This window comes from Artibeus jamaicensis, unplaced genomic scaffold (genome assembly GCF_021234435.1).
Source record: "Artibeus jamaicensis isolate MK-2021 breed Jamaican fruit bat unplaced genomic scaffold, CSHL_Jam_final scaffold_1964, whole genome shotgun sequence".
Taxonomy (NCBI): Eukaryota; Metazoa; Chordata; class Mammalia; order Chiroptera; family Phyllostomidae; genus Artibeus; species Artibeus jamaicensis.
Genome location: NW_026522030.1, coordinates 39,255,692 through 39,268,200, shown reverse-complemented (window position 1 = coordinate 39,268,200; position 12,509 = coordinate 39,255,692). Strand labels below are relative to the sequence as shown.

General features: G+C 43.0%; 1 protein-coding gene across 4 annotated transcripts in view; it reads right to left on the bottom strand.

Moving 5' to 3' along the window:
* Nucleotides 1-12,509, bottom strand: part of DOCK8 (dedicator of cytokinesis 8) — a 220,156-nt gene that overhangs the window by 41,053 nt on the left and 166,594 nt on the right. For all 4 annotated transcript variants that reach the window (XM_037165574.2, XM_037165576.2, XM_037165575.2 and 1 more), the window contains 4 exons: nucleotides 9,401-9,556; nucleotides 7,393-7,532; nucleotides 3,896-4,065; nucleotides 225-370 (listed from right to left, as the gene is read on the bottom strand). In XM_037165574.2, coding sequence (XP_037021469.2) covers nucleotides 225-370; nucleotides 3,896-4,065; nucleotides 7,393-7,532; nucleotides 9,401-9,556 — 612 coding nt within the window. The remainder of the gene's footprint in view (nucleotides 1-224; nucleotides 371-3,895; nucleotides 4,066-7,392; nucleotides 7,533-9,400; nucleotides 9,557-12,509) is intronic.

Below are 12,509 nucleotides of genomic sequence, written 5' to 3'. Positions count from 1 at the left end.
CTCCTGCTGGGGCCAGCACCCTGCCTGATTGCGTGTAGCCTCATATGCACCATTTCCCTGCATGGCTGCCCGCCTCATGGTGGCTCCTTCCACCATCAAGCAATACAGCAGAAATCTCACTGCCTACTTTATGGTAGGTTCTAATAGGTGATTGTAAAACAAGCTCATCAGAAGATGGGAGAAGACATAAAAAGAAAAATAAACTAGGGAAATGGGCAACATACCAAGGAAGACAGCATTGTTCCATTTGTCTTCAAATTAAAATGATTCCCAGCGATGGCCAGTGCCACATTATGGTTAATTGCACCGATCCCTTCTTGTTCTTCATCTGAATAACTGGTGCGGTTTTTCCCACCACGGGCATCTGCAGCTGCAATTCAAACATCGGTGGTCTCATCAATGCAGCGGTGCTCCTTGGCATTTACCCTTGGCATTTCAAAGGAGTTGAAAACTTATGCTCAAATAAACACCTGCATTCAAGTGTTTATAGTGGCTTCATTAATAATTGCCAAAACTTTAAATCAACCAAGATGTCCTGCAGCAGGTGAATGGATGAAAGAATTCTAGTACATCCAGACAAGAAATGTTATTCAATACTAAAAAGAAATGAGCTACCGAGCTATGAAAATATATGGAAGAACCTTAAATGCATACTGCTAAGTAAATGAAGCCAATCTAAAAGGCTACAGTACTATATGATTCTACTTACGTGGCGCTCTGGAAAAGATGAAGCTATGGAAACAGTAAGAGTTCAATGGTTGCCAAGGGCTAGGGGAAGGGGAGGGATGAACATGCAGAGCACAGAGGAGTATTCGGGCAGAGAAGCTCCTTACGATACTACAGAGATGGACATGGACTATACATTTATCCACACCCTTAGAAGGTACAACACCAAGAGTGAACCCTAATGTAAACTATGCATTTTAGGTGACAGTGGTGTGTCAGTAGTGTGTCATGTGTAAGAAACCCACCATTCTGGTGGGGGATGCTGCTAATGGGGGAGGCGATGCATGTGTTCCGACACATTTAAAGCAGGAGGTACGTGTACGGGGAATAATCTCCACACCTTCCCTCAATTTTGCTGTAAGCTGAAAGCTGCTTTAAATAGTTGTCTCATGGAAAAAATACAATAAAAAATAAAAACAGTGATTCTCAAAACCAACCCCCAAATTTATAAGTCTTAAAAAAATCTTTGGTAATGTCAAGCCAAAAATGGTGCTTTCCTATGCCCCCTACCCAACACCCAAGGCGCGACTGATCCTTATCAGTCCTGAAACCAGCACAGTAATTCAACCCTGATGCTCAGCATTACTCATCTGTCACTATGGACAGGGAAAAGCAGGCTAATAAAAAGAGGCAAAACATCCAGTACAAGATGCTGCTAGAAATTAATCTTAAAATGGTGAAGATGAAAATCTCAAAGCTTTCATAACACTTTCCTATAATGTTTTAAAAATTTACACATATTTTATATAATAACTGAATATAAAGGAGCCTATAATTATAGCATTAAACAAGTACTTCATAGAACAAGCTATTTTCATAAATTAAGCAATACTTTATTAAATTTTAAGTGTTTGAAATGAATGTTAACTTCTATCTATAATATAGACATAACATATTTTACACATAGGCATAGATGTATTCAAACAAAAAGGTTCAAATGGTTGGTTTTTAAGAACACTACCGATCACACATACAAAAAGGATTTAGAAAATGCTTAGAAAAGTGTGTTAAAACACTTGCAACCAATTGGTCTGTTAACAGCTCATATTTTATTAGACCTGTCAACAGTACCAGTATTTGGACCTTCAATTTTTCAGAAAAAGTAGGGTGTGAATGGTATTTTCATCTGCTAAAGTTCTGCAAACAGAACTCAGTGTTTTTAAGAGCTCAATTTTTAAAAATAGTAATTCAGTATTATGTTTTAAGGCAGTTGGAGTTTCAAACGCATGGTAAAATGAATGGCAGAGAAATTCTACAAGACCTGATAGTATTATAGGGATGTCTGGGGGTCCAGTCTCCCTTCCTGTAGATACGCACAGGGGTACAGTTACAAGAAAAGGGAGCGTCTGCACATGTGCTGCACGGAGGGCTCCCACAGAAGTCCTCTCGCTCCCTCTGAGACGCAGGCCCATGACCACACTGCTGCTCCTGGGGAAGGGACAGTCACTGAAAGGCCGAGGGTCTCCTCCAAGGTCCCATACAGTAATAAACGGGCTGGGGTTTGATTTAAGTTGTAGCCTTTTAACTTAATTTTATTTTTCTTATTTTTTAATCCTCATCTGAGAATATGTTTATTGAGTTTAGAGAGAGAGAAAAGGGAGAGAGAAACATTGACCTGCTGCCTCCCATACACGCCCTGACCAGGGATCGAACCCAAACGTGCTCTGACTGGGAATCAAACCTACAACCTTTTGGTGTATGAGACAATGCTCCAGCCAGCTAAGCCACCTGACCAGGGCTATATCTTTTTTTAAAGACTATATTCTTATTCATTTATCAAACTAAAGATTACATATAAAATAGATGTATTATATCACATTAATAATGGGATACTTTTTACTGTTTACCCACCTGTCACTACATCACAAGCATACGGTTCAATGTATATGTAAAGAAATTAGTGAGATTTAAAAGGTTCAAAGACAAAGTGCTAAAAAGTTTTGACCTCAAGTAACTGATTAGGAAAATTCTAATCATCAAGGAACAATGGGTGCTTTGGGAACAAACCAGTGATGGGTCTTTAAATGAAACTTTTTAGAAACTCTCATGCAAAATTCTGCCAATGGTCTGCAAGATATCCTGCTCTGAACTGCAACTTAAAAGTTTGAAGATGACTCTGTTCTGCACTTGCCCTCCAGTCGGGCACTGCTAGAGGAAGCTCTACGCATCTCACCCAGCTCGCTCGCCCTGTGAACCAAGCTTGCTTCTGTGGCCATTTTCCTTGGCTGCTCTTTTGCTCATTTTATGAGCTAAATAATTTTCACCAACAATGATCTTAGAAATAATTTACTCATACATGATACTTTGCATTAGAGGAAGCAAGAAAATGTGTGTGCTTCCAAGATTCCAAGGATTATTGCCTGCAAGGATGCTGGGCTCATGTAAGCATTCCTCAGACCCCAGGATGCTTCATCAGCCAAGGAGCAGTGTGGTAATTTCTAAGAACCTTTCCTGAGTTAGGGGGAAAGCAAAGAACCATTCTGAAGTGGTTAGAATCCTCTGTGTGTGTGCAGGCAATGAGATTGTTATTCTCAGGTGTAGGGTAGTTTTGCTCCTTTACATTCCCCAATCCACACTGTAGTATACACCCTTTGAGATAATCCATCCTTTCCTCTCTTTCTTTGTGAGATACCAACTTCCAAACCTTAGCATCAGCTTTTTAGTGCCAAAGGCAAAATTCCTCTGCTACAGCAGAATTTCCTAATACTGAAAGACACCATGATTTTTTGTTTTTGCATGGAACAGTTGTTTAGGTTCATTTGAGGCTGCTTCTTTGCTTAAGCATTCATAAAAGAAAAGTTAAGGAGTACCTGTATTTTTAAGGCATTGGAGGAGTAATTTCCAAAGGGATTGTGATTCTGTTATCATCTCATCCTTTGTGGTGTATAGTTTATAAAGTTCATTATATACCAGCAGACCAATGAATGAATGAGTGAATGAATGAATGGATGAGCAAACAAATAATTTCTAAATAAAAAACCTACACAGGTCTATGTGCTTTAAATAAAAAAAATGTATCGGGGCCATAAAAAGGTCTGGGGAGCACCGATGAGCAGAACTGTTCACATAACCATGTCAGCACTAGAGCTAATGACAGAAACCTCACTCTAGTGGAACACTTGGCAGGGCCCCTCATCAACCCAGAGAAGGAAACAGAAAGTATGGTTACCTGTAAAGTCATAGAACTGCGGCAGAGCATCCAAAATGATGCCAACCAAAGGCAGGTAAAGAGCAGCAATTTTGACCTTCACCTCTGATTTGACACAGCGCGGGTCCAGGTCGTGAGAACTTAGCAGGCTGTGAATGGCACTGACAGCTTTCCTTTGCACTTTGATGATCCTGTTGGCACAACACAGAACACTGGAGGTTACGGAGGTTATGAGGGAGAGCGACCAAAATGGTCTTAAACAACAAGGCGTGACCAGAATGCTCCTAAACAACAGGGTGACGATGTAAAAATCAAGCAAAATTGGATGGTAGTGTGTACAGCTCAGAGACAGACTGCCTGTGTTCTAGTCCTGGGTCTGCTGTTAGCACGAAGTTTCCAAGTTCATCATGTTGTAGCATCAAGCACTTCATTACATTTTATTGTTAAATAATACTGCATGAGTATATGACCTTTTATTTACCCACTGATGGATATTTGAACTGTTCCTACTTTTTTAATGCATACATGGGAGACACATCAGCTGGTTTCCTCTCACATGTCCCAAACTGGGGACCTGGCCTGAAACCCAGGCATGTGCCTTGACCGGGAAATTGAACCTATGACCTTCTGGTTCATAGGCTAGCATTAAATCCACTAAGCTACACCAACCAGGGCTCCACTTTTTGACTATTATAAATTATGAATGCTGCTATGAATATTTTTGTATAAGTCTTTGTGTAGATATAAATTTTATTTCTATTGGACATATACATCAGGGTAGAATTATTGGCTCATATGGTAACTCTGTGACTAACCTTTAGAGGGACTTCAAAGTGCTTTCAACAGTGGCTACACCATTTATCATCCCTAGCAGGAATGCATGAATTATCCATAGTCCATTTGTCAACACTTGTTACTGTCGGTCTTTTTTATTAGCCATCCTAATGTGTATGAAGGTGCTATGGATGACATGTTTGTGTCCCCACAAAATTCACAGGCTGAAACCTAATCCTCAAAGTGACTGTCTGGGCCTGTGGGCACGGATTAGGTCATGAGTGAGGGCAGAGCCCTTAGGACCACTATAGGGATTCTTCCTTTAGGAGACTCCAGAGCGCTCCCTTGCCCAATTCTTCCATGAAGGACACAGAGAAGATGACCATCTCTGACTAGGAAGGGGGTCTTCACCAGACACTGAATCTGCTGGCACCTTGGTGCCAGGTAATTTCCACATGCTTGAAAACACTATGATTTATTTAAATTTAAATTTTTATTTTATTTTATTTATTTTTAGAGAGAAGGGAAGGAGAGAAGGAGAGAAACATCAATGTGTGGTTGCCTCTCATGCACCCTCCACTGGGGACCCAGCCTGCAACCCAGGCACGTGCCCTGACTGGGAATTGAACCAGTGACCCTTTGGTTTTCAGGCCTGTCTGAGCTACAGCAGCCAGGGCAAAAACACTACAGATTTATTGATGTGCAGACATCTGTAGACACCCCCTGGTAAAGAGGGCTGCAGAGAGATCCATTAGAAACTGGAGTTGTGGCTCCTTTCAGGTGTCCAGGTACTAAGATCTGTCCACCTGGCCCTTGTGCCACAGATGGGCAGGTGTTGGTGGGTCTACTGATTGTCTTGGCCACAGAAGGAGATACTGATGAAGAGGAAGTATTGTTAAAGAGTGAGATCTTTCTGAGAGTTCAGGACACACAGTAAAATTTGTGGGAGTACTTCTAAAGGCTTACTGGGAGAGTAATTGATCAACCCAGTAATCAGGGATTATTGTGTTACCGGATTTTAATTAGTTACCCACTGTGGGGAGAAAAGGTATGGTGTGTTTTGCTAGTATAATAACAGCAACAAATTTACAAGGAATCAAAACAGATGTCAGGGCTGTTTCTTCGGACATCTGACTAGAAGGGAAATTGAAAACAGAACTACTGCTAATGTGATTACTAAGAGTACTTTCAGAAATCATGTAAATCAGTCCTATTAAAGGACAGTTTAAAAAGTATGTGTGTGTGTGTGTGTATGCATGTGTGAAGGCAATTTTCCTTGGGCTCAGACCTTCATGTTAGCACTCTATCAGAATGTGTCAGGGCACTTCATGTTGCTGCGGAAATTCAGGTTAATTATAGGCTAGAAATGCTACTGAGAAAATTAAGAGGAGTTTAGTTAGAGTTGAGAGAAGATGAAATTGAAGCCTTGGAAAATGAAGCTCACTAAGGATACACACAGGAAGAGGCAGAATTCAGAGCTAAGAACATGAGGTTTCCCACACTCACTAGCAGACAGAGACATACATTTACTGAGGCAGTATAAGCAGGAGCAAAGCATGTAAAATCTATTTGTTAGTGCAGTTACACTAACTTGGATGTCCTCCTGCAATAGTTTCATGCAGAAATGTCCTGTTTCCTTCACTAAATTATAAGCACTTTGAGAGAACTTGAGAACTTCCAGTTAAACAAAAATCTGTAACATACAGCCACACTGCCATTAATCAGCATACTTTCCCCCAGAAACTTCTTCAGCAGCAGAAGACAGAGGGCCGAGTCATGGAAATAGGTTTCCCAGGCCAAAAGATGGTGTGGTAGGGAGAGTGAGCGCTGGGGAGGGGCTTGGAAGACCGTCTCAGGACTTGGTCCTGCTATGTAACTGTGGGCAAGTTCCTTCACTCCTGTGAGTCTAATCGAAACACCAGATTACATTCCGATCCTAAGGACCTTGGGATCTGAGTCCCTGAATGGTGAGCTCTGTGGGGGCAGGGAATTTTGTCTGTTTTGTGCACTGATTCTGATATGCTCCAACACTCAAGTGTGTCTGCTCCGTGTAAGGCATTCAGTAATTGTTCCATAGAATATATATCATTTTGGAAAGCATTGCTTCTTTCCATCAAATTGGGGAGACGGTCATTTTCTGATCATATGGGCTCGTGGAGGATATGGGGAGAAGGAAAGAAGCTGGTAGTTGACCATCCTCCCTGTCCATTGACTTCAAGGCTGGAGACTGCCACAGGCCCCTTGGTGATCAGGTTTAGAAGAAATCAAAGGATTTATAAGCCCTGGACCTGAGCCTTCTCTAAGCTTGGGAGGGTCTCTTGCGAATCTGGACAAAGGGCAACTGCTTTCTCATTAGCAGCCACTTTCTTTGTCAGCATTGAGCCTGGTGGCATCTTTCTGCTACCCCTGTGTGCATACTGACCCCCCCCAGGGGCACGTGCTGAAAATGGCTTCGTTCCTGAGGAGTTCACTGACCAAGCAGCTCTGGGAAGCCTGCTACGCGTAGAGCTGGGAAGTTCTTCTCAATGAACGTGATTGGAAACTGCCATTCTGTGTTTTCTCTCCCTCCCCAGGCCTTCCCACACTCCTGTGGGCACAGTTTTCTGAAAGCACTGACGCTCTTACTCTTCGGAACTGGTGAACGGCAATGTTATTCACCAAGCACAAGGGGTTGAACTGCAAACTTGAGTAGGCAGCAGAATTCTTTTTTGCTTCGTATTCCATTTGTAATGTCAGAAACATACCCTTCCCCTTCGGCATCCAGGGAAGCAGCCAGTTCAGTGAAGAGAAGCCCAGTGAGGAAGTGCTGCTGGCGGTACTCTGGAGTCAGATCGAACATACTGGCAATCTTCTGGTCCTGGAAACTGGAGCAGGAGCTTGAGTTCTGCAGAAACGCAAGGGGAAGTTCTATGAGTAACAAGAACTGGAATTAAGATCACAAGAGCTGCTACTTATTGAGCATGTGGTATTGGCAGGCTTTGTAAGCACTACCCAGTGAGGCAGGTACCACTACTATCTCCACAGGACAGACGAGGAAACCAGGACGTACAGTGGTCACTTAACCTCCCCATTCCCACGGAGAGAGGACCGCCCATTGGGAGAGATATAACAAAAGCATCCAGAGTCTGTCACACAATGAGTAACGCTTCCTTCCCACCCACAATCAAAAGTTGAAGGTGAAAATCCTAGGATAACCATTGCATAGGGGAATAGGAACTGGATCCAGTGCTGTACCTGTGAGTCGGCAATTACTCTCTGAGGAGCTGCCCCCTTTGTGACATACAGGCCCCTGTACACTGCGCTTCACTAAATGTGATTTACACACGGTGTTTGAATTAGGCTGGCTTGGAAACTAGAAGCAATGTCAAGTTCAGGGAAAGGTCAGCCTGGCCAGTCTTAGGCAATCCCTGTGCCTATGGGGCACACTTTATATTTCACTAAGAGAATCTAAAATGTCTCTGGAAACTGTGACAGTTTCCCAACTCCTTGGGGTAGTCACAAGGGAAATATGGGTGAGGACCTAGGGCAAAGTTAGCACATTTGGAACTGCTGTTTGCAAGACAGACCTTTCTTAGTCCACACCCACAGTCATGTAGCTAATATCTGGCTCATGTCTTTTGGCAAGACTATTTTTTTTTAAATTAATAAGACAAGCCTTCACCTTTGTGCTAGTATCAAGGAATATGCAACAGAAATAGAACCTAATATTGAGAAATCCCACTTGCTTCTCTGATTTGTTCCATATAAATGGAATGTGATTATAAAATAGCATTTCCTTAAAGTTTTGCTAGAGGACACCAATCCCTTGAGAAATCTATGGAAGAGAAACAAAAAGCTCAAATCACGTTGGGAATCACTGCTTGCCGTGCGCCCCTCCCATTTCCTCCTGTACCACTCCCTGGTGTGTTCACAACTTACAGGAAAAAGTTGGAGACTCTTGGATGACTTTCTGCAAAGAAATCTGTCAACACAGGGTTTCCAAAACTGATATGACTTTGGAATCCTGTATTTGGCTAATACCTCTCAAAACTGTCCAGAATCTGGGGCCCGTCAAACCTAACTTGAGAAACACTGTTCTTGGCCAAAGTCCTGTCTCTAAGTATTAATACAGCTGTTACTCTTTTTGGATGATCATGTCCAAGACTTGTTAGAAGTATACTCTCTATAAAACAGGTTGCTTGCTTGGTTTATAATGAGTTCTTTTCAATGCTTCGAGAGCTAAATTGTCTGCACAATGATTCAAGGTGGACTCATCTTGTGCTGACTTGCATTCTGTAACAGTATCAGCAAAAAGGTCTAAGAAAGTTCGAAGATATAATATCCATGTTTAAAAACACTATTAGATCATTTTGGAATCAATATAAAGGAGCCTGCAATTTCATAAACTTTGTGGTGCAGCGGTTTAGGAAAAGTGAATGAGACTATCAAGCTAAAGTAGAAAGGTGACTCATGTGAGACAGAAAAAGACATATGACTCTTCTACAAACTTCTCAATTTTCATAGGGTATGTGGACTCCTTGCTCGGCCTCAGCAGGGATCCTGAGCCTAGAAAGAAATCAATCACTGAGCATGTAAATGCTCGGTCAGGTGGTACGACTCTGGGTAGCACACTTGTAGTTATCTGCATCGACTGATCTGTTTCAATAGCCTCATTTTTCTTTTACTTAAAAACAGCAGCCTTTACAGAATCCATGACTAAACTGAGCGAGTGAAGAGAAACAGGGAGTGCAGTTCTCTCAGCCAGCGGATCACCTGGGAGGAAATGGAGGGGCAGGGCGACGCGGGAGCGGCGTCAGCATTCATGAAGAAGAGGTTCAGGTTGAGGTAGTGCTCGTGGCTGCAGAGGATCCTCAGGAACTCCAGCCTCATGGAGATGAGTATCGGAAGGCTGTTCAGCTTGGCTGACAGCTGGGGAGAAAAACGAGGAAAGGAAGGAAGCGTTCATTATAAGGTCAGTGGAGTTGAGGTTGACAGAAACAAAAATATCCTTTCGCCCCAGATTAAGGCAGTCGGTTTACTGAAAATGAGCGGATGGGGCACAGATGGCAACCTGCAGGGCAGGGGGGCCCAGTGAAGTGGTCCTCCCTGCACTGTTCCCCTTCCTGCTTCTAGCCTGACCACCGTCCAAAACGAGGGCTCCTGTCCGAATCCCAGCCTTGTCAAATCTCTAGAACCCCGGCAAGCCTCTGCTGGAAATAATCTGGAGGTATGTACCAGTGTAACACAGAATAATTAATTTTACAAAAACCCCTACTGCATCCAAGAAACTAAATGAAAGGAATGGACCCCACATGGTGCCACACAAAGCTAAGGGACTGTGACTGGATGACCTCAATGCCGCAAGTGTTCCTTTGTATTTTCTCATTAAAGACCCCAACAGGAAGTTCGCAAACCAGTCCCCTGGATGAGAGCATTAAAGCACTTAGGAGAGTATGTAGTCCCTGCAAAAAAGCCAGGTGTTTGCCTAAACAGGGGGCAGGAAGGAGAGGAGGGAGATACAGAAAGCTGAAAGAGTTTTCAGGAAAAAATTTTCTTAAACAAACCATGAAATTAGCAATGAAAAGCTGACAAAGGTGACAGTCTGGAAGAGGTCTCTTGCTTCCCTCCCAGGAAAGCTGATAACTAAAGGACCTTGGCTCAATGGGCTGTGACTCAGAGGCAGCTCCTCTTAAGGCGAAGTAGGGGAAGAAGGGTTTTGATGGACCGTGAACCGCTCAGTATGTCATTAGAAACACCCTCCCACCTGGGCACAGGAACCCAACACCTCATCCTTACAGATGGACATGCCTCCTCCTCATGCACTTTAATAGCAGTTTTAGAAACTATATAATTTAAATGAGCACATATTTTCAGCCATTTTAGGAGAAGCCATTGTGTTGTGGCATTTTTGCCTATAGAACCAATTTGTAGTTAGACATTTCTTTGAAACAAATGAATGCCACTATGTATTATGTAAAAAGAAAATAAAACATATGACTTCTGTGTAAGAACAGTGACAAGAACCCATATGCTTACCAATATACATTGCTGGCTAATTTGGGAGCAAAGGGGCCACCAGCACATTGAACTGGTCTTAGGCTCATCACTCATTCACAGAGCTGTTGGATCGAGCCAGCTCTTAGGGACATGAACACACAAAATACTTGCACTTGAAAAGGCCACACTGTGGGAATCTTTCACAGTTCCCTTGAGAATTCACTGAAGACAGAAATTTCAAAAACAATCTTAGTAATGTTTAGAACAGAGTAAGGTGCAGTTCCTGAAACATCGCCTCAGCGGTCCTGCCCAGGGCATGGGCCCTAACTTAGAGGCATGTCGAAAGTAACATAGAGCAACTGAAAACTAGGTTTTTCTAGTGTTAGTGACTACTAATAAAAGACTAAGTTTATACTCATGGTCACAAAGTCCATAAATGGCAGAAAACATGACAAAATGTTTGAATCAGGTTATGCAAAATGACAAAACTGGAAGAATTTGGAATAACAGAACGCGCCTCAGGTGAGATGTTCACACTGTATCTAGATGGCTGGGATCAGGAAACTGCATCACCATTGACCAGGGCCAGTGATTTTTCAGGCCTGTGTGCTACTCACTGTGGTAAGCAATACCCATGGATGTCACCGGCAGACACAGAGCATGGATCTAGAACGTTAAAACCTCAATAAATCAAATGCCTTATCTTTTCTCAGACCAGGAAGCTATTGTCCCGAATGTTGAAAGCCCCAAATTACAGATGTGCTTAACGGCACCACTGGCCTCAGAATTCCTAGGTCTCCAGATTCCTAGCCTAGGGCTCTCTGGCAGTGGACACTTGGAAAGAGGGAGAAAAACAGGAGTAAATGAGAAGTACACTCTAACTTAAAGGAAAAAGAAAGGATTAAAAAGAGAAAGAGGAGAGAGCGGAAAGAGAAGAGAAAAAAGAGAAAATAAAAATGCATTGCAGGGCTGGTACATATCTATTTTTGATTGTCTTATTTGGCTGTTGTTAATAAAAACTGCCCACAAGGAGCAGTCATGAAGATTCTCTCCATGACCAAACTCTAGTAGGCTCCTCTGAGCTCTTCTTCAGATAGGTCAGTCTTTGGGTATACCCTCCAAAGCCTAATTTTAGCAAATATCCTGCTAAGACAGTTTAGTCAAAATCCCCCAGGCACAATGGGTTCATTGCCCTGTTCTACCAGGCCTGGCTCCCTGTGGTTAATCCCTTAGTGACCTTAGAGAAGCCACTCAACTTCTGTGGGTCTCATTTATCAGAGCACCCTTGATATCAGCACACCCTTAACATCTGACCAAATGAATCCTCATCCCTTACCGTCCTCCAGATGGAGGTGGTCACCCTGGCCTGCCTCCAACAACAATCCTGCTCTGTCTGTTCAGCCAGAATCTTTCCTTTTCCCTGACGTTTCCTTCCTCTCGGTAATTACTCATCCACTGACCACCCCACTCTGCCCCTTGGCTATAAATGCGCACTCTTCCTTGTTGTATTCAGTGTGGGGCCTAACCTCTCTCCCTATTGCACAACCCCATCGCAGTGGTCCCTGTACCTATCATGACGGTGCTGAATAAAGTATGCCTTACTGTTTACAAGTGTCACAAATAATTTTTTCTTTAACAGCTGCTAGACTTGAACTTATATAGTGATGTTCTAGCATCTCCTTCTTACATACGATCTCTTGGAAAACAGATTGCCTTCTATTCGTGTTCATGCAGCAACCTGTAATCCCGAACACCTAAGAGGGATGTTGCATTCCCCACCACTCCAGTCTGTTGGGATGTGGAACGGAAGGCCCACACAAGGTCAGGAGGTCAGAGTGCAGCAGATACTGGTGCTCTGGGACTTCCAATGTTTCCTTAGGGTTCT